Here is a 26,329-nt window from a genome sequence, read left to right as displayed (position 1 = left end):
AGTCCATACTCCACTCTGCTACCAGAATCGTTTTCCTTTAAAAGCATTCAGGCCATGATTTTCCACTCCTCAAGAAACTCCAGTGGTTGCCCGTTCACCTCCGCATCAAACAAAAACTCCTCACCATTGGCTTTAAAACAGTCCATCAGCTTGCCCCCTCCTACCTTACCTCATTACTCTCCTAAGACAACCCAGCCAATACACTTCATTCCTCTGATGCTATCCATCTCACTCTTCCTTCATCAATCAATCAATCATATTTATTGAGTGCTTAGTGTGTGCAGAGCACTGTACTAAGCGCTATCTTGCCGCTGACCGCTCTCCCACATCCTGCATCTGGCCTGGAATGCCCTCCTTCCTCATATCAGACAGATAATTGCTCTTCCCCCACTTCAAAACCTTACTGAAGGCCCATCTCCTCCAAGAAGCCTTCCCTGTCTAAGCCCTCCTCTCCTCTTCTCCCACTCCCTTCTGCGATGCTCTTACTTGTTCCTTCGTTCATCCTCCCTCCTATCCCTACAGCATATATGTATATACCTCTACGTATCTGTAATTTATTTATTTTTTATCTATTCATTTATTTATTTGCACTAATGTCTGTCTCCCCCTCTAGACTGTGAGCTCACTGTGGGCAGGAACATGTTTGTTGTTCTATTACACTCTCCCAAACACTTGGTACAGTATTTTAAACACAGTCAGTGCTCAATAAGTACGATTGAATGAATGAATGACAAATAGCATCATTATTATAAAACATAACAGTGTTTTCACCTGGTCTTTGAGAGCCCCTGGATTTCCAATACGGTCGGCTAGTTGGGGCCTTGACGGCGAGTCGTCACTAGAAGAAGTAAATGAGTTCGAAGAGAGGAGGCTGGAGGACGGCAAACACTGCTCCTCAGGGACGTCGGGAGAAGCGCTTGGTGAAACCTGGACCCCCAGCACTGGTACTGAGGGCGATTTGAAAAAAGAAATCAATCACTCAACTTGAAACCATCCCCGATCTGTTCATCACCGATGACCTTCTGAAATCCACCACTAAGAGGGAAACAATCACACTTCCCCCCCTTCAAAGCCCTACTGAAGGCTCACCTCCTCCAGGAGGTCTTCCCAAACTGAGCCCCCTTTTCCTCTGCTCCTCCTCCCCTCCCCATCGTCCCAACTCCCTCTGTTCTACCCCCCTCCCCGCCCCACAGCACTTGCGTACATACGTACATATCTGTAATTCTAGTTAGGCAGTGTGGCAGCAGAGAAGCAGCGTGGCTCAGTGGAAAGAGCATGGACTTTGGAGTCAGAGGTTGTGGATTCAAATTCTGGCTCTGCCAATTGTCAGCTGTGTGACTCTGGGCAAGTCACTTCACTTCTCTGTGCCTCAGTTACCTCATCTGCAAAATGGCGATTGACTGTGAGCCCTCCGTGGGACAACCTGATCACTTTGTGGCCTCCCAGCACTTAGAACAGTGTTTTGCACATAGTAAGCACTTAATAAATGCCATCATTATTGATTATATTAATGACTGCTTACTTGTTTTGATGTGTATATTATATCGATGCTACTGATGCCTGTCTACTTGTTTTTTTTTGTTTGGTTTCGTTGTCTGTCTCCCTCGTTCTAGACTGTGAGCCCGTTGTTGGGTAGGGATTGCCTACATTTGTTTCCCAGTATATTTTCCAAGTGCTTAGTACAGTGCTCTGCACACGGTAAGAGCTTAACATGCACAACTGAATGAACGAATGATTCTTTTAGACTGTGAGCTGTGTTGCCAACTTGTAGTTCCCAAGCGCTTAGTACAGTGCTCTGCACACGGTAAGCGCTCAATAAATATGATTGATTGATTGATTGATTCAGTAAGGTTTTGGTAGGAGACCCAGAGTGTCAAACATCCTGACATTGGAGGTCGATTCTTTCAGTTTGATTTGAAAAATTCCATTTTCAAAACACAGAAAGCTTTCTGATACAGCCGACATAAATCTCCTCAATGGACGTTATCCTGTCTGTCTCCCTCTCTAGACTCTAATCTCGTCCTGGGCAAGGACTGTGTCTAACAACTCTGTTATATTGTTATGTTGTACTCTCCCATGTACTTAGTACAGTGCTCAGTAAATACAATTGACTGACTGACTGATCCCTTTAGGGACTGAGCTGAACATTCAATAGTTGAGACTTGATACCATATTGTTTAACCGGCCTATAATATTTTATGGTAAATCGTAACTTTAATTCCACAGCAAAAATACCAATAGGCTGGGTTCAGTATTTTAGGGTTCCAAAACTGTCTCTAACTTAAGGTCAAGGTGAGAAGCAGAATGGCGTAGTGGCTAGAGCCCGGGCCTGAGAGTGAGAAGATCATGGGTTCTAATCCCAGCTCCAGCACCTGTCTGTTGTGTGATAATGATAATAATAATAATAATAATAATAATAATAATAATAATAATAATAATAATAATAATAATAACAGCATTTATTAAGCACTTACTATGTGCCAAGCACTGTTCGAAGCACTGGGGAGGTTACAAGGTGATCAGGTTGTCCCACGGGGGGCTCACATTCTTAATCCCCATTTTACAGATGAGGGAACTGATGCCCAGAGAAGTGAAATGACTTGCCCAAAGTCACACAGCTGAGAAGTGGCAGAGCTGGAATTTGAACCCATGACCTCTGACTCCCAAGCCCAGGGTCTTTCCGCCACGCTGCTTCTCTGACCCTAGACAAGTCACTTCACTTCTCTGGGCCTCAGTTCCCTCATCTGTAAAATGGGGATTAAGACGGTGAGCCCCACATGGGACAGGGACTGTGTCCAACCCGATTTGCTTGTATCCACCCCAGTGCTTAGTATAGTGCCTGGCACATACTAAGCATTTAACAAATACCATTATTATTATTATTATTATTATTATTATTATTATTATTATTATTGTTATTGGCTCCTACAATCCTTGCTCCCACTCCTGGAAGCTCCCTGAGTTACTCAATTTGACCATCCCATTGTCATGTTGCAAAGCGCACAATGAGGTAAAATGGGTACAATCAGGGCAATGCTCAGTAAAAGGATCCTCAGTAGGCTCTGTAAGATTTTGGATGGTTTTTGAAATGCACGTAGTAATCAATCAATCAATCATTTATTCATTCAATCGTATTTACTGAACGCTTACTGTGTGCACAGCACTGTATTAAGCCCTTGGGAAGTACAAGTCGGCAACATATAGAGACGGTCCCTACCCAACAACGGGCCAATCAGAGGTATTAATTTCTGTGCTTACTACTACTACTACTAATAATAATGTTGGTATTTGTTAAGCGCTTACTATGTGCCAAGCACCAAGATACAAGGTGATCAGTTTGCCCCACGTGGGGTTCACAGTCTTCATCCCCATTTTACAGATGAGATAACTGAGGCACAAAGTGAAGTGTGTTCACTGTGTGCTCTGCACACAGTAAGCGCTCAATTTTAGACTGTGAGCCCACTGTTGGGTAGGGACTGTCTCTATATGTTGCCAACTTGTACTTCCCAAGCGCTTAGTACAGTGCTCTGCACACAGTAAGCGCTCAATAAATACGATTGATTGATTGATTGATTGAATGAATGAATGAATGAATGAAAGTGACTTGTCCAAGGTCACACAGCTGACAAACGGCGGAGCCGGGATTAGAACCCACGAGCTCTGATTCCCAAGCCCGGGCTCTTTCCACTGAGCCATGCTGCTTCTCTACGTGCAGAGCACTGAACTAAGCGCTTGGGAGAATACAACAGAATTAGCACGCGTGTTCCCTGCCCATAACGAGCTCACTTAACAAATACCATAAAAAATGTTCATCCTGCACACGGCCAAATTGTTATCACAAACGATTTTTAATTCGATGCCTTGATAATATTCCCATTCTTCATCATCATCAATCGTATTTATTGAGTGCTCACTATGTGCAGAGCACTGTACTAAGCCCTTGGGAAGTACAAATTGGCAACATATAGAGTCCCTACCCAACAGTGGGCTCACAGTCTAAAAGGGGGAGACAGAGAACAAGACCAAACATACTAACAAAATAAAATAAATAGAATAGATATGTACAAATAAAATAAATAAATAAATAAACAAATAGGGTAATAAATCTGTACAAACATATATACATATATACAGGTGCTGTGGGGAAGGGAAGGAGGTAAGATGGGGGGGATGGAGAGGGGGACGAGGGGGAGAGGAAGGAAGGGGCTCAGTCTGGGAAGGCTTCCTAAGTGAGGCCTTCCATTCTTAAAGATATGGAAGGGATAGCAGAGGAAACTGCAAAATTTCGGTATCACCTTGCTTGGATTTTTCAGCTCTGCTGAATTTCCCAGCAGAGCTGAATATGTGTTGCCCACTTGTACTTCCCAAGCGCTTAGTACAGTGCTCTGCACACAGTAAGCGCTCAATAAATATGATTGATTAATTGATTGATTCAAATTTGTTCATTCATAGGTTTTTGGGGGACTCTTCTAAGAAAAAACGTTTGCTTATCACAGCACTGCTAACAATAGTATGCCATCATAGACAGGTATCTATGCATGGTTGTATTTTATCCTGCAATGAAAACAAAATCTGACCTATGTAGAAGTGGGTAATTCATTTCTTTTACACCAGAAAGCTGAGAAATAACAAAAATTTTCACCATCAAAATGAATTTTCATTTAATCTGAGCCCCTTCCCCATCTCCCCCGCCCTACTTCCTTCCCCTCCCCACAGCACCTGTATATATGTTTGTACAGATTTATTACCCTATTTTACTTGTACATATTTACTATTCTATTTATTTTATTTTGTTAATATGTTTTGTTATCTGTCTCCCCCTTCTAGACTGTGAGCCCGCTGTTGGGTAGGGACCATCTCTATATGTTGCCAACTTGTACTTCCCAAGCACTTAGTACAGTGCTCTGCACACAGTAAGTGGTCAATAAATATGATTGAATGAATGAATGAATGAATGAATTTAATCTAGGATGTTTTAGACCATTTCCCAAAGGAAGGGGTTAAAAGACTTTAAGTCTGTGGTTTGGGTCAGATAAACTTCACTCAGAAACATCAATCCCCTTGAAAACCAAACCAAAGTGTGGAAAAAGAAAAAAACAGGCAAAGCTTTTCAATTTCTTTCTTTTAGGCACATCAGAGGATTTACCATGGGCCTTATACAGTTGAACATCTGCTCGTATAAAAGAAAGATATGAATTATAAATCTATGTTTCTTCTACGTTACAACCGCTTCTCTGGGGCTCTAATGCTGACCATGGGTAGGAACCATCTCTATATGTTGCCGACTTGTACTTTCCAAGCGCTTAGTACAGTGCTCTGCACACAGTAAGCGCTCAATAAGTACGATTGAATGAATGAATGACCAAAAGGGCAATTCCTTGAAGTTCCCCCATCTTTAACTTTTTAAACATAATTAGCAAAAAAGCCATTCAGGCAGATCATCTTTCGTTCTAAACTCAAAACTCAAAAAAAAAAATCCTGATGACGACAGAAGAGTCAAGAAAGAAAAGGAGCACAAAGCTTGCAAAATTTTATGCAATTTTTTTTTCCAGTCATGTGCCTTGTGCTCAACCCTGTTTTGCTTCTCGCACATTAAGAAGCAGCGTGGTTTAGTGGAAAGAGCCCGGGCTTGGGAGTCAGAGGTCGTGGGTTCCAATCCTGGCTCCTTCATTCATTCATTCAATCGTACTTATTGAGCGCTTACTGTGTGCAGAGCACTGTACTAAGCGCTTGGGAGGTACAAGTTGGCAACATATAGAGACGGTCCCTACCCAACAGTGGGTTCACAGTCTAAAAGGGGGAGACAGACAACAAAACATATTAACAAAATAAAATAAACAAAATAAATATGTACAAATAAAATAAATAGAGTAATAAATACATACAAACATATATACAGGTGCTGTGGGGAGGGGAAGGAGGTAAGGCGGGGGGATGGGGAGGGGGAGGAGGGGGAAAGGAAGGAGGGGGCTCAGTCTGGGCTCTGCCACATGTCAGCTGTGTGACCTTGGGCAAGTCACTTTACTTCCCTGGGCCTCGGTTACCTCATCTGTAAAATAGGGATGAAGACTCTGAGCTCCATGTGGGACAACCTGATTACCTTGTATCTACCCCGGTGCTTAGAACAGTGCTTGGCACATTGTAAGCCCTTAACAAATACCAACATTATTTATGTAAGGGCTCTTGTCTAAACAAGAAACAGATGCAAAGGCACCATAAGCCATTTTTCTGTACCATAATAATAATGATAGCATTTATTAAGTGCTTACTATGTGCAAAGCACTGTTCTTAGCACTGGGGAGGTTACAAGGTGGTGAGGTTGTCCCACGGGGGGCCCACAGTCTTAATCCCCATTTTACAGATGAGGGAACTGAGGCCCAGAGAAGTGAAGTGACTTGCCCAAAGTCACACAGCTGACAAGTGGCAGAGCCGGGATTTGAACCCATGACTTCTGACTCCAAAGCCCGGGCTCTTTCCACTGAGCCACACTGCTTCTCTCCCAAGTACCATGAAGAATCCAAGTCATACGATGGTCTACAATAACAGCAGAAGCGAGTTTTATCAAATAAAGGAGAAGGAACAAGTGAAGGTAACATTTCTTCATCTTCAAAATAGACTGTAAACGTTATGGGAGGCAGCATGGACTAGGAAAGAGCACGGGCTTGGGAGTCGAAGGTCATGGGTTCTAATCCCATCTCTGCCATCTGTCTGCTGAATCAATCAATCAATCAATCGTATTTATTGAGCACTTACTGTGTGCAGAGCACTGTACTAATTGCTTGGGAAGTACAAGCTGGCAACATATAGAAACAGTCCCTACCCAACAGTGGGTAAATCACTTCCCTTCCTCTGTGCCTCGGTTACCTCATCTGTGAAATGGGGATTGAGACTGTGAGCCCCATGTGCGGCAGGGAATGTGTCCAACCTGATTAGCTTTCATCTACCCCAGAGCTTAAAACAGTGCTTGGTACATAGAAAGCACTTTACAAATACCATCATTATTATAATTGATGGTATTATTGAAGCAGCGTGGCTCAGTGGCAAGAGCCCGGACTTTGGAGTCAGAGGTCATGGGTTCAAATCCCAGCTCCTCCAATTGTCAGCTGTGTGACTTTGGGCAAGTCACTTCACTTCTCTGGGCCTCAGTTACCTCATCTGTAAAATGGGGATTAAGACTGTGAGCCCCCCTGTGGGACAACCTGATCACCGTGTAATCCCCCAGTGCTTAGAACAGTGCTTTGCACGTAGTAAGTGCTTAATAAATGCTATTATTATTATTATTATTGTTATTATTAGTAGTAGTAGTAGTAGTAGTAGTAGTAGTATATCATTAGTCACACCAACAAACCCAGGTGATGTAGGTGATAATGGAATCAAAGTAAAATGGGAAATAAATTATCCAGGTCAAAGAAGGGTTGAGGACTGAATTGAACATCTGGTAGTAATAATAATGATAATAATAATGGTGCTTATACGTCAGTAGTTGAGTGTGCTAGTAGTAGATGGTCAATTAATACTAATGCAGTAAGCTCTCTCTAGACTGTGAACTCATTGTGGGCAGGGAATGTGTTTGTTTTCTGTTAAATTGTACTCTCCCAAGTGCTTAGTACAGTGCTTTGCATACAGTTAGTGCTCAATAAATATGGTAGAATGAATGAATAAATGAATAGTATTTCATGGAATAAAGCAGTGAGTAGAAAACAAGGGTAAGACTTAGATGAGGTCATTTATTATTATTAATCATATTTATTGAGCATTTACTGTGTGCCAAGCACTGTACTAAGTGCTTGGAAGAGTACAATTTAACAACTGTGCCTCAGTTACTTCATCTGTAAAATGGGGATGAAGACTGTAAGCCCCCTGATCACCTTGTATCCTCCCCAGCACTTAGAACAGTGCTTCGTACATAGTAAGCACTTAACAAATACTATTATTATTATTATTATTATTATTATTATTATTATTATTATTATTATCATTATTAAAAGGCCAATGTTCATTCATTCATTCATTCAATCGTATTTATTGAGTGCTTACTGTGCACAGGGTACTGTATTAAGCGCTTGGGAGAGTACACTAGAATAACAAACAGAACCATTCCCTGCCCACAAAGAGCTTACAGCCACATCCTGCTTTCACTTGTCTTGCAACAATATTTGACATTTTCAGTGCACGATCACAGTTTCTCTTTTGCCTCCTCCTCTCCCTGTTCTTTCCAAAGCTTTTGCTCAAAGGGAGCCCCTTCTTTCTTGATAGTTGCATGCCATGTTGTTCTCCCCTCAGCGGTGGGCCGCCAGTTTTCAGATATATGATTGTCTGAGTTTTTGTTTTACTGTGTCCTTAAGACGTTTCCTCCCCGCTCCTTGCTTTTTGTTTCCCAAGGCCAGCTCTCCATTCATTAGCTGCTTGGGGTATCCAATTGAGTACATCTTGAAAACTAGGATAATTTTTTTTAAATGATGTAATAAGCGCTTGCTATATGCCAGGCATTATAATAATAATAATAATAATAATAATAATAATAATAATGACATTTATTAAGCACTTACTATGTGCAAAGCACTGTTCTAAGTGCTGGGGAGGTTACAAGGTGATCAGGTTGTCCCACGGCTCTGCTACTTGCCCCACGTGGAACAGAGCCTGTGTCCAACCCGATTTGCTTGTATCCACCCCAGCACTTAGTACAGTGCCTGGCATAATAATAATAATAATGATAATAATAACAATAATAATAATAATAATAATAACTATAATAATGGCATTTATTAAGCGCTTACTATGTGCAAAGCACTGTTCTAAGTGCTGGGGAGGTTACAAGGTGATCAGGTTGTCCCACGGCTCTGCTACTTGTCCCACGTGGAACAGAGCCTGTGTCCAATCCGATTTGCTTGTATCCACCCCAGTGCTTAGTACAGTGCCTGGCATCATCATCATAATAATAATAATAATAACTATAATAATGACATTTATTAAGCACTTACTATGTGCAAAGCACTGTTCTAAGTGCTGGGGAGGTTACAAGGTGATCAGGTTGTCCCACGGCTCTGCTACTTGGAACAGAGCCTGTGTTCAACCCGATTTGCTTGTATCCACCCCAGCGCTTAGTACAGTGCCTGGCACGTAGTCAGCACTTAAAAAATACCATAATTATTATCATTATTAATATCGTATAGGATAATCAGGTTGGACACAGTCCATGGCCCTCTTTTTATCCCTATTTTACAGATGAGATAACTGAGGCACAGTGAAGTAACTTGTCCAAGGTCATACAGCAGACCCCTTTATTACAGTCTTAATCCCCATTTTCCAGATGAGGGAACTGAGGCACAGAGAAGTGAAGTGACTTGCCCAAAGTCACCCGGCTGACAGTTGGCGAAGCCGGAATTTGAACCCATGGCCTCTGACTCCAAAGCCCGGGCTCTTTCCAGTGAGCCACGCTGCTTCACTGGGATAGATGCAGCACAGCATGACACCTGAGGAGCAGCATGGTGTAGTGGATAGTCAGAAGTCAGAAGTGGGAGTCAGAAAGCCCTGGGTTCTAATCCCGACTATGCTACTGGCCCCACGTGGAACAGAGCCTGTGTCCAACCCGATTTGCTTGTATCCACCTCAGCGCTTAGTACAGTGCCTGGCACATAGTAAGCACTTAAAAAATACCATAATCATTATTATTATTAATATCATATAGGATAATCAGATTGGACACAGTCCATGGCCCTCTTTTTAACCTTATTTTACAGATGAGGTAACTGAGGCACAGTGAAGTAACTTGTCCAAGGTCATACAGCAGACCCCTTTATTCATCCCCACTCCCAGCGCCACATTATTTATGAAAATATCTGTAAATCATTTATTTCTATTAATGCCTGTATCCACCTTTAGACTGCAAGCTTATTGTGGGCAGGGAGTATGTCTATTGTTTTATTTACTCTCCCAAGCACTTAGTACGGTGCTCCGCACGGAATAAGCGCTCAGTAAATACGATTGACCGGTTGAGACCCACTGAAGCCCAGGATCCGACCAATGCATCTTTCGACCACAATATTCTCTGAACACCTGCTGGATTAACAACTTTCCTCAAAGAGTTTAGAAGACGCAGCCCCTACCCGCAAGGAGCTAGAACTAGTGTTTGGGATACGTGGCTCGGTGGAAAGAGCCCGGGCTTTGGAGTCAGAGGTCATGGGTTCAAATCCCGGCTCCGCCACTTGTCAGCTGTGTGACTTTGGGCAAGTCACTTCACTTCTCTGGGCCTCAGTTACCTCATCTGTCAAATGGGGATGAGGACTGTGAGCCCCCGTGGGACAACCTGATCACCTTGTAACCTCCCCAGCGCGTAGAACAGTGCATCGCACCAGAGTAAGCGCTTAATAAATTCCATTATTATTTATTTATTACAAACACAGAATGATTTGCAGCCAGAGGAGGGCAAAGGAAAAAAATGGTTAGCGTTTCAAGTCACAGCTGTGGTGGAATGAGAGATCAGTTCAGCTGACAAAGCGGCTAGACAGGGAAAACTGGGGAAAAAGATGCTCTGTAACGGCAAAGGTTTTGCAAAGCTCATCATCATCATCGATGTATTCAATAATTATGGTATTTGTGAAGCGCTTACTATGTGCCAGGCGCTGTTCTAAGCGCTGGGGTGGATAGAAGCAAATCAGGTTGGACAGAGTCCCTGTCCCACACGGGGCTCACTGTCTCAATCCCCATTTTACAGATCAGGTAACTGGGGCACGGAGAAGTGAAGTGACTTGCCCAAGGTCCCAGAGCCAACAAGTGGAGGAGCGGGATTAGAACCCGTGACTTTCTGATTCCTAAGCCCTTGCTCTATCCGCTGCATCTATCCCGGGGCTTAGGATAGGGTTTGACACATAGTGAGAGTTTACCAAATGCCATGAAAGAAAAACAAACCCGAGAGAAGCAACTGCTCAATTTAAACCAGGTTTCTGCATAAACTAATAATAATGGTATTTGTTAAGTGCTTACTCACTGTTCTAAGCGCTGGGGTAGACGCAAGGTATTCAGGTTGTCCCACCTGGGGCTCACAGTCTTAATCCCCATTTTCCAGATGAGGTAACTGAGGCCCAGAGAAGTGAAGTGACTTGCCCCAAACCATTGAAAGTCATTGAAATGACGGTTTCTGCCCACTTGCCTTCCCCATATTCATTCATTCATTCATTCAATCATATTTATTGAGCGCTTACTGTGTGCAGAGCACTGTACTAAGCGCTTGGGAAGTACAAGTCGGCAACATATAGAGACGGTCCCTACCCCAAAACGGGCTCACAGTCTAGAAAGGGGAGACAGACAACAAAACAAAACATACCGCAAACTCCTGGAGGACGGAAATCGTGTCTAGCAAATCTATTATACTGTACTCTCCCAAGCACTTAGTATTCTGCACATAGTAAGCGCTCAATAAATACTACTGATTGACGACTGGGGGATAACGTGTCCCAATCAGTATTTGACCATCAAGGCTGACGTGAACTGTAGACAATCTCAAGTCTTGTGTCTCACGAGTGAGTGTCAAAAACTCTTTAAGGAAACAGAATTTCGGATCATCCCAAATCAGGCCTGATAGTTTTCATTTGAGGTGAAGAAAGGGGTGACTAAGTGGCAAAGATTATTGATTGTATGCTTTAAAAATGAAACACAGAAAGAGAAATGATACGGGGGGGGAGACTAAATTAGAGGTATTAGAGGAAAACAATGGCAAGAAGAAGCATGAGGAAAAAAATACAATAAAAAATCTAGAGAACGATGACAACACCAAAGAAGTTAAGGACCCAGATGTATTTTTAAAGTGATAAAATGGTAATAGAAGTTATTGTTCTCCGAGTTATTACAAGCCAAAGGGGGAAAATAGGCACTACAAGCCAGCGTACATATATAGTAATTTAACAAAGCTAATTAAAAATATAAAACAAAACCACCAGGCCTCTATAAACTCTTAACTACATATTACTGCCGGTGGAAAACTATGTTTAATGAAGTCGAACAAAGCTTTCTGGAAGCCCCCCTTCTCTGCTTTCCCGGCTAATCGCGGAGCAGCAGGGGAAGTGCTTGCTCCAGAATTGAAATGCTGGAAAAATGAAACTCATCATTAGAACTGGAAATATTAATTAGCATCCAGGGCAAGAGGGAACTGGAGAGGAAGGTATAGTTATGGTCAACTCTGGCAACGAGTGGGTCTTCACAGAGGCTGGCTGAGTTTCAGGCGCTCAATTACAGGGAAGCAGCACGGCATAGTGGCTACAGCCTGGGCCTGGGAATCTCAAGGTCATGATGATGAGGATGATGATGGCATTTATTAAGCGCTTACTATGTGCAAAGCACTGCTCTAAGCGCTGGGGTAGAGACAAGGTAATCAAGTTGTCCCACGTGGGGCTCACAGACTTAATCCCCATTTTCCAGGTAACTGAGGCACAGAGAACTTAAGCGACTTGCCCAAAGTCACACAGCTGACAAGTGGCGGAGCCGGGATTTGAACCCAGGACCTCTGACTCCAAAGCCCGGGCTCTTTCCACTGAGCCACGCTGCTTCTCCGGGTTCTAATGTCGTGGGTTCTAATCCCGGCTCCGCCGCTTGTCTGCTGTGTGGCCTTGGGCAGGGCACTTTTTTTTTTTAATGGCATTTATTAAGCGCTTACCATGTGCAAAGCACTGTTCTAAGCGCTGGGGAAGTTACAAGGTGATCAGGTTGTCCCTCAGGGGGCTCACAGTCTTCATCCCCATTTTACAGATGAGGGAACTGAGGCACAGAGAAGTGAAGTGTCTTGCCCAAAGTCACCCAGCCGACACTTCACCTCTCTGAGCTTGGGGCCTTGGAGTCAGAAGGTCACGGGCTCTAATCCAGGCTCCTCCACTCATCTGCTGTGTGACCTTGGGCAAGTCAATCCTGTTCTCTGTGCCTCAGAGACTGTGAGCCCCATGTGGGACAGGGACTGTGTCCAACCCAATTTGCTTGTCTCCACTCAGTGCTTAGTACAGTTCCTGGAACATCGTAAGCGCTTAACAAATACTGTAATTATTCATTCATTCATTCAATCGTATTTATTGAGCGCTTACTGTGTGCAGAGCACTGTACTAAGCGCTTGAGAAGTACAAGTTGGCACCATCTAGAGACGGTCCCTACCCATCAGCGGGCTCACAGTCTAGACGGGGGAGACAGGCAACAAAACCGAACGTATTAACAAAATAAAATAAATAGAATAGTAAATATGTACAAGTCAAATAGAGTAATAAATCTGTACAAACATATATACAGGTGCTGTGGGGAGGGGAAGGAGGTAGGGAGGGGGGGATGGGATGGAGGAGAGGAAGGAGGGGGCTCCACTAATAATTATGTACTATTATTCTCTGTGCCTCAGTAACCTCATCTGTAAAACGGGGATTGAGACTGTGAGCTCCACAAGGGGCAGGGACTGTGTCCAACCCGGTTTGCTTGTATCCTCCCAAGTGCTTAGTACAGCGTCTGGCACATTGTAAGTGCTTACCAAACACCACAATCCAATCCAAAAGGGCAATGCTAAAAGCAGGATGGGATGCCTTTCTTGGGGATTCTCTCTCTTTTTGTTAAGGCGACAAAGCAGACCCTCAGGAGCATCTACAGCAGCCCCGCAAACTTGCAGATGATTAAGTCTATCATTTCAACTTGCAGTCCTAAACGCAAGCATTTTTCTCCGCTCTTAGACCACACAAAGCAACAGAATGGTTGAGGCCGACATAATGTTTCCATGACAGCCGATTCTCGTCCGCTTTGCAGTCCCCACACCCCAACGGCGGAATTTCGGCCTCTCGAGTAAAGGGCCCCAGAGAGCTTTCACTAATTAAGTGTCCCAAAGTCACACAGCTGACAATTGGCGGAACGGGGATTTGAACCCAGGACCTCTGACTTCAATTAGAACTCAGGTCCTTCTGACTCCCAGACTTGCGCTCTACGCACAGAGTTGCTTCTCATGGAAACGTATCCCGCTCTGAACTATTCCTTTAAAAAGTGAATGTCTCCTCGGCCCAGACTGTAAGCTCCTTGTGGGTTGGAATCATGTCTACCAACTTCATTGTATTACATTACATGTAATACATTACATTAATTACATGTAATACATTACATTAATTACATTAATACATTACATGTATTACATTATATGTTGCCAACTTGTACTTCGCAAGCGCTTAGTACAGTGCTCTGCACACAGTAAGCGCTCAATAAATATGATTGAATGAATAAAAGAAAGAAGGCACTGAGATATTCACCGGGCGGGGACTGTTTGGAACCACCCACGAGCCACCCTGCTCTTCTTTTTAACAGCATTTATAAAGCGCTTACTATGTGCCAGGAACTGTCCTAAGCAGATCAGGTTGGACACAGTCCATGTCCCACACGGAGCTCGCAGTATTAAAACCCATTTTACAGATGAGGGAACTGAGGCCCAGAGATGTGAAGTGACTCGTCCAAGGTCACCCAGCAGACAAGTTTCTGTATATATGTATATATGTTTGTACGTATTTATTACTCTATTTATTTATTTATTTATTTTACTTGTACATATTCTATTTATTTTATTTGGTTAATATGTTTTGTTTTTTGTTCTCTGTCTCCCCCTTCTAGACTGTGAGCCCACTGTTGGGTAGAGACCGTCTCTATATGTTGCCAACCTGTACTTCCCAAGTGCTTAGTACAGTGCTCTGCACACAGTAAGCGCTCAATAAATACAATTGAATGAATGAATGAATGAATGAATGAATGAATGAATGAATGAATGAAGTGGCAGAGCCAAAATTAGAACCCAGCCCTTTCAGACTCCCAGAACCGGGCTCTAAGAATAATTATTAATAATTATGGTACTTGTTAAGTGCCTACTATGGGCCAAGCACTGTTCTAAGCAATGGGGTGAATAATAATAATAATAATAATAATAATAATAATAATAATAATAATAATAATGATGGCAATTGTTAAGCGTGTACTATGTGCAAAGCACTGTTCTAAGCACTGGGGGGATACAAGGTGATCAGGTTGTCCCACGTGGGGCTCAAGTCTTAATCTCCATTTTACAGATGAGGTAACTGAGGCTCAGAGAAGTTAAGTGACTTGCCCATGGTCACACAGCAGACATGTGGCAGAGCTGGGATTTGAACCCATGACCTCTGACTCCAAAGCCTGGGCTCTTTCCACTGAGCCACGCTGCTTCTCAATGTTCTCAATGTTTCTCAATGAATACACGTTAATCAGGTCGGACACAGGCCCTGTCCCGCATGGGGCTCATGCTCTAATCCCCCTTTTACCGATGAGGTAACCGAGGAACAGAAAAGTGAAGTAAGTTGCCCAAGGTCACACAGCAGATATGGGGAAGAGTAGGGATTGTTCTAGACAGTGAGCCCACTGTTGGGTAGGGACTGTCTGTATATGTTGCCAACTTGTACTTCCCAAGCGCTTAGTACAGTGCTCTGCACACAGTAAGCACTCAATAAATATGTTTGATTGATTCATTCATTCCATCATATTTAGTGAGCGCTTACTGCGTGCAGAGCACTGTACTAAGCGCTTGGAAAGTATAACTCAGCATCAAATAGAGACAATCCCTGCCCAACAATGGGCTCACAGTCTAGAAGGGGGGAGACAGACATCAAAACAAGTAAACAGGCATCAATATGAATCAACAGAATTATCGATGTATACACACCATTAATAAAATGAAATAAAATAAATAGGATAATATATATTATATTAGACTATATTATATTAGACTATTATATTAGACTTTTAGACTGTGAGCCCACTGTTGGGTAGGGACTGTCTCTATATGTTGCCAACTTGTACTTCCCAAGCGCTTAGCACAGTGCTCTGCACACAGTAAGCGCTCAATAAATACGATTGATTGATTGATTGATTGATCTATCCACTAGGCCAAGCTGCTCTGGACATCTGTCGGTGGCAGTCTCCGGGACGTTTGGAAACTTCCCGGCTAACCAGTCAGAGGAAACAGAAGCAACTGAAGAAATGCAAAACTGATGAAAAAGGACCCTCCCGTCATTCTGCAACGTGGATGTGTTGAAAAGAAAAAAACACCAAAAATGCCATTTCTGCTGCCACCATCTATGACGTGGATGAATGATTTGGCACAGCGAGTTCGGGTTTCCTGTGGCCTTCTAGTTATATGCACTTGCAAACTGGCAAGGGATTAATACGCGCTCGCTTTCATCAATTCTGCAAGAAGCACCGCATAATCGCCTTGCACAATGAATCGTGTTTCGTGCCAATTTGTAAAGTGCTTTAAAAGAACGATCTGCAAGCTGAAAGTATGTCTTTGGTGATCTGCTAGCCTCCTTTTTTTTTTGGTAATGTCTTCAGCAGGGGCCTCTCTCCCAGATGAAGACCATTAAAGGGAGGCTGTGGAATCTTTTGATGATGGTGCCAATGCCCATTACGAACTGAAGTTAGAAGAAATAGACGGGGCACCGTTTTAACGACGTTCGGCCCACCCAAAGAACTGAGGCAAGATAGCCTCACTTGAAAAATAGTTCCACGCCGGATAGACAGCCAAACTGTTTTAAATAAGGTAACTTGAAACAAAGCGATTTTCGATGCTGCAACAAATAATGCACGTTTACAAGACGTTGAGCAATTAACTATAAAAGATCAGACTGCATATTTTTGCCTTCAACTAATAAAATACCACAAGTTGAACCCATCTTGCAAAACAGGGAATGTTCTCCTAGTACTAAGACACCCTGTACTTAAAAAAAAAAAAGTTATGCAACCATCTGAAATGTCTCTTGACTTGCTCATACATAGGTGAGAAGATCAAATTTGCGCTCTCAAATGGTAACTGGAGAAACTTTAATGAAATACAGAATTTTCTTCATAAGCTTGACTAGTTTCCCATTTCTGCAATTACGAATAGAAAAGTCACATCTAAGCGCGCTTTGGCAAACCGTGCAAAATTCCATCTGATTAGATCCCCGGCTGCCTACTCCACTCCCGGTTTTCTCACAATGTAACCCGAATACCGAGTAGGCTATAAGTTCGGTTGGGTTTATTTTTTTCCTTTAATAGAATCAACACTTCCCATGTCAGTATTTCTGCTGTCACAGTTTATTAGACATTACGGCTCATTCAAGCGAGATGGGCAGCATCCTGAAAAGAGACTGCATTTGGTGGGCCCGAACGGACGTTTCCTTGATGTTTTCTTCCTGTGCAGGATTTCTGCATTTCATGAGGGGATAAATAATTAGTTCCAAATGAGAAATGTATGTCTGCGGTCACCAAACTTTCTCACGTCACATGGGTAGACCTTCCCCCCTGCCTGGTTGGCAGCTGATTCCGGTCAGAGAGATAATCGCCAACATGTGAAAGGCGGGCTTGTGGCCTGCATTTCTTGTGCAAGCCAGGACAGGAATGTGCAAGGAATTACCGTGACAAAGTCGTTGCTAATTTCCTGAAGCTTTCCCTAGCAGGAGTTGGGGTAGTAGATGATAATAATGATGATGATGATAATTACGGTATTTGTTAAGGGCTTACTATGTGGCCAGGCACTGTGCTAAGTGCTGCAGTGGACACAAGCAAGTCAGGTTGGACACAGTCCCTGTCCCATGTGGGGCTCACAGTCTCAACAGATGAGGTAACGGAGCCCAGCGAAGTGAAGTGACTTGCCCAAGGTCATACATGGATTTAGTATGTATTCACTTGGGGCAGTGCTCTGTACTAGGCACCTGAAAAGTACATAATTCAATTGTATTTAATGAGCGCTTACTGTGTACAGAGCATTCATTCATTGTATTTATTGAGCGCTTACTGTGTGCAGAGCACTGTACTAAGCACTTGGGAGAGTACGATATGGCGTGGCTCAGTGGAAAGAGCCCGGGCTTTGGAGTCAGAGGTCATGGGTTTAATAAATACCATCATTATTTATTTATTATTATTATGGATTCAAATCCTGGCTCCAGCAATTAGCTGTGTAACTCTGGCATTTCCTGAAGCTTTCCGTAGCAGGAGTGGGGGTAGTAGATAATAATAATGATGATGATGATAATTACGGTATTTTAAGGGGTTACTATGTGGCCAGGCACTGTACTAAGTGCTGCAGTGGACACAAGCAAGTCAGGTCGGACACAGTCCCTGTCCCACGTGGGGCTCACAGTCTCAACAGATGAGGTAACGGAGCCCAGCGAAGTGAAGTGACTGGCCCAAGGTCATACATGGATTTAGTATGTATCCACTTGGGGCAGTGCTCTGTACTAGGCACCTGAAAAGTACATAATTCAATTGTATTTAATGAGCATTTACTGTGTATAGAGCATTCATTCATTCAATTGTATTTATTGAGCACTTACTGTGTACAGAGCACTGTACTAAGTGCTTGGGAGAGTACAATACAGCATGGCTCAGTGGAAAGAGCCCGGGCTTTGGAGTCAGAGGTCATGGGTTCAAATCCTGGCTCCGCCAATTAGCTGTGTGACTTTGGGCAAGTCACTCCACTTCTCTGCCTCCGTTCCCTCATCTGCAAAATGGGGATTAAGACTGTGAGCCCCACGTGGGACAGCCTGATCACCGTGTAACCTCCCCAGCACTTAGAACAGTGCTTTGCACATAGTAAGCGCTTAATAAATGCCATCATTATTATTATTATTAACCAGATCCACTTCCCGCCCACAATGAGATTCCAGCCTCCAGTGGGGAAGACGGACATGCATATAAATGATTAATTACTGATATTTACATGAATGCTGTGGGTCTGGGAGGGGAGATGGACAAAGGGAGCAAGTCAGGGCAGAAGGGAGTGGGAGAAGAGGAAAGGGGGGCTTAGTCGGGGAAGGCCTCTTGGAGGAGATGTCGGGGAGGAGGAGGAGTTACTATCTGTGGGATTTGAGGAGGGAGGGCATTCCAGGCCGGAGGCAGGATGTGGGCCAAGGGTCAGTGGTGAGATAGGCATAATATAGAAGTGACATATTCCCTGCCCACAAGAAGCACAGACACAAAAATATGTACAGTGAGAGTGGTCTAAATAAATAATCAATCAATCAATCAATCAATCGTATTTATTGAGCGCTTACTGTGTGCAGAGCACTGTACTAAGCGCTTGGGAAGTACAAGTTGGCAACATATGGAGACAGTCCCTACCCAACAGTGGGCTCAATGAAACAAAAAAAAAATTTAGTTCTGGGGGTGGGCGTAACTAAATTCGGAAGTGATAAAATATGTTGACGGAATTATCAATCAATCAATGGTATTTGAAGCAACGTGGCTTAGTGGAGAGAGCCCGGGCTTGGGAGTCAGAGGACGTGGGATCTAATCCTGGCTCCGCCACTTGTCTGCTGTGTGACCTTGGGCAAGTCACTTAACTCTTCTGTGCCTTAGTTCCCTCTTTTAGACTGTGAGCCCACTGTTGGGTATATACGTTGGCAACTTGTACTTCCCAAGTGCTTAGTAGAGTGTTCTGCACACAGTAAGCGCTCAATAAATACGATTGAATGAATGAATGAATGAGGATTAAGACCGTGAGCCCCATGTGGAACAACCTGATTACCTTGTATCTAGCCCAATCAATCAATCAATAGTATTTATTGAGCGCTTACTGTGTGCAGAGCACTGTACTAAGCACTTGCACTGTACTAAGCACTGTACTGTACTAAGCAGAGAAATGGAGTGATTTGCCCAAAGTCACACAGCTAAGCCCAGTGCTTAGCCCATGCTCAGCACATGCTCTATCCACTACGCCATGAAAGTACGGTTGTGAGAAACAGTCTCCATCTTAAAGAATGAAACAATACAAAGATGGGTGTGCTTTTTTTTTTCAGATTAAGTGGCTGAAGTATTTTTGGTAAAATATCAATTGACCTTATTGACCTTCAGTAATTCTCAAGAGCTTTGAGAACTGGCTTAATGTGGACAAAAATGGTGTATTTGGGTACATCAGCGTCTCTTTATGTTGCTGACTTGTACTTCCTAAGCGCTTAGTACAGTGCTCTGCACACAGTAAGTGCTCAATAAATATGATTGAATGAATGAATGAACGGTGCTTGGCACATAGTAAGCACTTAAATACCATTATTATTATGATTTATGGAGCACTTACTATGTGCAGAGCACTAAGTGCTTGGGAGAGGACAATACAATGATAGACACATTCCCTGCCCACAGTGAGTACAGTCTATAAAGGCAGACAGACATCAATAGAAAAAAAAATAAATGAGAGATATGTACCCAAGTGCTGTGGGGCGGGGAGGGGGGTTGAATAAAGGCAACCACTCAGGGTGACGCAGAAGGGAGTGGGAGAAGAGACGAGGAGGGTGCATATCTATAATTCTATTTGTTTACATCGATGCTATTGTTTTGCTACTTGTTTTGTTGTTCGTCTCCTCCTCCTAGACTGTGAGCCCGTTGTTGGGCCGGGATTGTCTATCTGTTGCCGAACTGGACTTTCCAAGTGCTTAGTCCAGTGCTCTGCCCACAGTAAGCGCTCAATAAATACGACTGAACAAATGGAGGAGATGGGCCTTCAAATAAGGCCATTCATTCATTCATTCAATCGTATTTATTCATTCAATCGTATTTATTGAGCGCTTACTGTGTGCAGAGCACTGTACTAAGCACTTGGGAAGTACAAGTTGGCAACATATAGACAGATCACAATGCTTATTTGCCAGGCAAACGAAAGCTACATTTGGTTTCTTAATTTACATGCGGCTATGTGCCAGTATTGTAGAACCCTGTCACTGCCCAAATTAACTATTATTTTTGGTGGCAGAAGAAAATAACATGATCAGAATAACTGCACTGCTAGAAAGAAGCCTACGGTCACTATTTTAGAACACCTCTTCCTGGCCTTTGCCTGCTATTTATTTCACTTCACTATCTGTAAGAAGACTGAGGTATTCTCTGCGACTAATGAAATGAACCTTGAATGAACTCTAATTGTTACTGTGAAATGTAGCTAAAGACATCATCAATCGTATTTCATCATCATCAATCGTATTTATTGAGCGCTTACTGTGTGCAGAGCACTGTACTAAGCACTTGGGAAGCGCAAGTTGGCAACATATAGAGACGGTCCCTACCCAACAGTGGGCTCACAGTCTAAAAGGGGGAGACAGAGAACAAAACCAAACATACTAACAAAATAAAATAAATAGAATAGATATGTACAAGTAAAATAAATAAATAAATAAATAGAGTAATAAATATGTACAAACATATATACATATATACAGGTGCTGTGGGGAAGGGAAGGAGGTAAGGTAAGACATCCATCCCATATGCCACTTTCACAGAAAAATGGTCCCTTATTGAGCGCTTACTGTGTGCACAGCACTGTACTAAGCGCTTGGGAAGTACAAATCAGCAACATATAGAGATGGCCCCTACCCAACAACGGGCTCACAGTCTAGAAGGGGGAGACAGACAGTGCTTTGCACATAGTAAGTGCTTAATAAATGTCATTAAAAAAACACAAAACAAGTAGACGGGTGTCAATACTATCAGAATAAATACAACTGGGAGGAGAGTCACTGTCTGTGGGGTCAGTTTGGGAAGGGAGGAAAGCGGGGGATCTGAGACGATGTGGTGAAGAAGAACCAACGCGGTTTGACAAGAGGCTAAATACGAGAACCCCACGTGGGGTTCACAGTCTTAATCCCCATTTTACAGATGAGTACAGAGCACTGTACTAAGCGCTTGGGAAGTACAAGTTGGCAACGTATAGCCAGATCACAATGCTTATTTGCCAGGCAAACCAAAGCTTCATTTGGTTTCTTAATTTACATGCGGCTATGTGCCAGTATTGTAGAACCCTGTCACTGCCCAAATTAACTATTATTTTAATGAGGGACAAGATGATCAGGTTGTCCCACGGGGGCTCACAGTCTTAATCCCCATTTCACAGATGAGGTAACTGAAGCCCAGAGAAGTGAACTGTGAGCCCACTGTTGGGTAGGGACTGTCTCTATATGTTGCCAATTTGTACTTCCCAAGCGCTTAGTACAGTGCTCTGCACATAGTAGGCGCTCAATAAATACAATTGATGATGATTGATGATGAGAGCTGAACCACAGCAAAGAGCCAGGATAACGGTGAGGCTTTGGATTTTGGGCTGCAAGTTGTGTGTGACTGTTGTGCAAGTTGGCTGTGACTGACTGAGGTGGCAAAGTGAAGGGAAGAAGGGGTCTGGGGGGACAAATGAAAAGCTGTCTTTTAGAAACAGCTTCCAGAAGCGCTTAGTACAGCGCTCTGCACACAGTAAGCGCTCAATAAATATGACTGAATGAATGAATGAATAAAACAAACCTTACAACTCCTCTGCTAGGGAGATGCCTAGTTTGAGGAGTTTTGGGGAGACTACTTCCTCACAGTCAATCAAAGGAATTAATTATAATTAATCATAATTAATTAATCATAGTAATTAATTCACTAATTCTCTAATTATTAATTAGAGAAGCAGCATGGCTCAGTGGAAAGAGCCCGGGCTTTGGAGTCAGAGGTCACGGGTTCAAATTCCGGCTCCACCAATTGTCGGCTGGGTGACTTTGGTCAAGTCACTTAACTTCTCTGGGCCTCAGTTCCCTCATCTGTAAAATGGGGATTAAGACTGCGAGCCCCCGTGGGACAACCTGATCATCTTGTAACCTCCCCAGTGCTTAGAACAGTGCTTTGCACATAGTAAGCGCTTAATAAATGTCATAATTATTATTATTATTATAACAATAATAACAATATCATTCAATCAATCATATTTATTGAGCACTTACTGTGTGCAGAGCACTGTACTATCGTATTTATTGAGCGCTTACAGTGTGCAGAGCATTGTACTATCGTATTTATTGAGCGCTTACAGTGTGCAGAGCATTGTACTAAGCACTTGGGAAGTACAAGCTGGCAATATACAATATATGGTATATATACAATATATACAATACATACAAACAATATTTGGTATTTGTTAAGCAATTTCGATGTGCCAGGCAGCGGACTAAATGCTCGGGTAGATACAAGTTAATCAGGTTGGATGCAGTCCCTGTCCCACACGAACTCACAGTCCCCATTATCCCCATTTTACAGATGAGGCAACTGAGGCACAAAGAAGTAAAGTGACTTGCCCAAGTGGCAGAGCCATGTTCTTTTGACTCCTAGGCCTTTGCTTCATCCACTAGGCCTCACTGCTTCTTATCGTGGAATTGGTTAAGCGTTTACCATGTGCCAAGCACTGTACTAAGCACCGGAATGGATTCAAGCCAATTGGGTTGCACAGAATCTACCGTGTGCTGAGCACTGCGCTCACCATTTGGGACAATGTTCATTTCATTCATTCAATCGTATTTATTGAGCGCTTAATGTGTGCAGAGCACTGTACTAAGCGCTTGGGAAGTACAAGTTGGTAACATATAATGTAATATATTACATGTATTAATGTAATTATTGTAATGTATTACATGTAGTGTAATACAATGAAGTTGGTAGACATGATTCCAGCCCACAAGGAGCTTACAGTCTGGGCTGGGGAGACATTCACTTTTTAAAGGAATAGTTCAGAGAAGGATACATTTCCATGAGAAGCAACCTAATGCGTAGAGCGCAAGTCTGGGAATCAGGAGGGCCTGAGTTCTAATTGGAGTCAGAGGTCCTGGGTTCAAATCCCACTCCGCCAATTGTCAGCTGTGTAAATTTGGGCAAGTCAATAATAATAATAATAATAATGATGGCATTTGTTAAGCGCTTACTATGTGTAAAGCACTGTTCTAAGCGCTGGGGAGGTAACAACGTGATCAGGTTGTCCCACAGGGGGCTCACAGCCTTAATTCCCATTTTACAGATGAGGTAACTGAGGCACAGAGAAGCGAAGTGACTTGCCCAAAGTCACACAGCTGACAATTGGCAGAGCCGGGATTTGAACCCATGACCTCTGACTCCAAAGCCCGGGCTCTTTCCACTGAGCCACGCTGCTTCTCGATAACTTAACTTCTCTGGGCCTCAGTTCCCTCATCTGTAAAATGGGGATTAAGACTGTGAGCCCCTTGTGGGACAACCTGATCACCTTGTATCCCCCAGCACTTAGAACAGTGTTTGCATGTAGTAAACGCTTAGCAAATGCCATTATTATTATTATTATTATTATTATTGTTATTGTTATTATTATTATTATTATTATTAATTGCAACTCTGCCACATGCCTGTTGTATGACCTTGGGCAAGTCACTTCCATTCTCTGGGCCTCACTTCCCTCATCTGTAAAATGGGCTTTAAGAGTGTGAACTCCATATGGAACAGGGTCTGTGTCCAACCTGTTTAACCTGTATAATAATAATGGCATTTGTTAAGTGCTTACTACGTGTGAAGCACTGTTCTAAGCACTCTATCTATCCCAGTGCTTACAACAGTGCTTGGCACATCAACAAGTACCATAATTATTAATTCACTCACTCAATTGTGTTTACTAAGTGACTGAGATGTTCAGACCACTGTACGTAGTACTTGGGAAATTACAATACAACTTCCCCCTCCTTCCTCTCTCCCTCCTCCCCCTCCCCATCCCCGCCCCGTCTTACCTCCTTCCCCTCCCTACAGCACCTGTATACATGTATATATGTTTGTACATATTTATTACTCTATTTATTTTACTTGTACATATTTATTCTATTTATTTTATTTTGTTAATATGTTTTGTTCTGTTGTCTGTCTCCCCCTTCTAGACTGTGAGCCAGCTGCTGGGTAGGGACTGTCTCTATATGTTGCCAACTTGTACTTCCCAAGTGCTTAGTACAGTGCTCTGCACACAGTAAGCGCTCAATAAATACGATTGACTGAATGAATGAATGAACTTCTAGACTGTGAGCCCGTTGTTGGGTAGGGATCGCCTCTATGTGTTGCCAACTTGTACTTCCCAAGTGCTTAGTACAGGGCTCTGCACACAGTAAGCGCTCAGTAAATACGACTGAATGAACAATAAACAGTGACAATCCCTGCCCACAATGAGCTTACAGTCTAGAGTATTGTTTTGCTTTGTTGCCTGTCTCCCCCTTCTAGACTGTGAGCCCACTGTTGGGCTCTATATGTTGCCGAACTATACTTTCCAAGTGCTTAGTACAGGGCTCTGCACACAGTAAGCGCTCAATAAATATGACTGAATGAATGGATGGAGAGAGGGAGACAGACATCAATAAAAATAAATAAAATTACAATGTATGTATAAGTGCTGTAGGGCTGGGCAGGGGGAATTAAAGGGAGCAAGTCAGGGCGATGCAGAAGGGAGTGGAAGATGAGGAAAAGCAGGCCTTAGTCAGGGAAGGCCTCTTGGAGGAGATGGGACTTTAATAAGTCTTTGAAGGGGGCACGGAGAGTCATTGTCTGGTGTATTTATAGTGCCTGGTACATAATAAGCACTTAACAGATATTATTATTATTATTATTATTACTATTATTTGAGGAGGGAGGGCGTTTCAGGCCAAGGGTAGGAAGTGGGCCAGGGGTGGGCAGTAAAACAGGTGAGATGGAGCCCCAGTGAGAAGGTCAGCACCAGCGCAGCGAAGTATGCGGGCTGGGTTGGAGACGGAGAGAAGCAAGGTGAGGTAGGAGGGGACAAGGAGATCAATCAATCAATCAATCGTATTTATTGAGCACTTACTGTGTGCAGAGCACTGTACTAAGCGTTTGGGAAGTACAAGTTGGTAACATATAGAGACGGTCCCTACCCAACAGTGGGCTCACAGTCTAAAAGAGATGGAGAGCTTTGAAGCCAATGGTGGGGAGTTTTTGTTTGATACGGAGGGGGATGGGCAACCACTGGAGATTTGTGAGGAGGCAGGTGACGTGTCCTGAACGTTTTTGTAGAAAGATGATCCGGGCAGCGGAATGAAGTATGGACCTGAATGGGGAGAGACAGGAGTTTGGGAGGTCAGAAAGGAGGCTGATGCAGTAATCTCGGTGGGAGAGGATGACTTTTTGTATTAAGGTGGTAGCGGTTTGGATGGAGAGGAAAGGGTGGCGTCTTCTCAATAGACTTTATTCCTAGGCTTAGAACAGAGGTCAAGTTATTTCAAGAAAGATAAATTATTTGCCTCACCATTGCCATATTCCATCATTTCTACCCACTTTCCAGAAAGCCCACTTCCAACTAGAACCTTTCCCAGAGTTATCAGAAAAAAGCACCAATACCATCGACCACACAAGCCCATCTTTAATCACCATCCCACTAATGGAGCTTTATTGCTTAGCCATTTCTCCAAGCTGGTGCCTAGTTTAGTCTGTATTTCCTAGGAGGCAGTATCCCTATCAAACGTTCACTAAAATGCCACAAGAGAATACGTCCACAACGAAGGCACTGGATGATACGTTTACT

At 43.2% G+C, this 26,329-nt stretch overlaps 1 protein-coding gene across 3 annotated transcripts in view; it reads right to left on the bottom strand.

The window, feature by feature from the left end:
• CCDC91 (coiled-coil domain containing 91) overlaps positions 1–26,329 on the bottom strand; it is a 510,937-nt gene that overhangs the window by 407,786 nt on the left and 76,822 nt on the right. For all 3 annotated transcript variants that reach the window (XM_038742360.1, XM_038742369.1, XM_038742367.1), the window contains exon 3: positions 772–947. In XM_038742360.1, coding sequence (XP_038598288.1) covers positions 772–947 — 176 coding nt within the window. The remainder of the gene's footprint in view (positions 1–771; positions 948–26,329) is intronic.

The sequence above is a fragment of the Tachyglossus aculeatus genome, chromosome 2 (genome assembly GCF_015852505.1).
Source record: "Tachyglossus aculeatus isolate mTacAcu1 chromosome 2, mTacAcu1.pri, whole genome shotgun sequence".
NCBI classification, from domain to species: Eukaryota; Metazoa; Chordata; class Mammalia; order Monotremata; family Tachyglossidae; genus Tachyglossus; species Tachyglossus aculeatus.
This window is presented reverse-complemented; position numbering and strand designations above follow the sequence as displayed.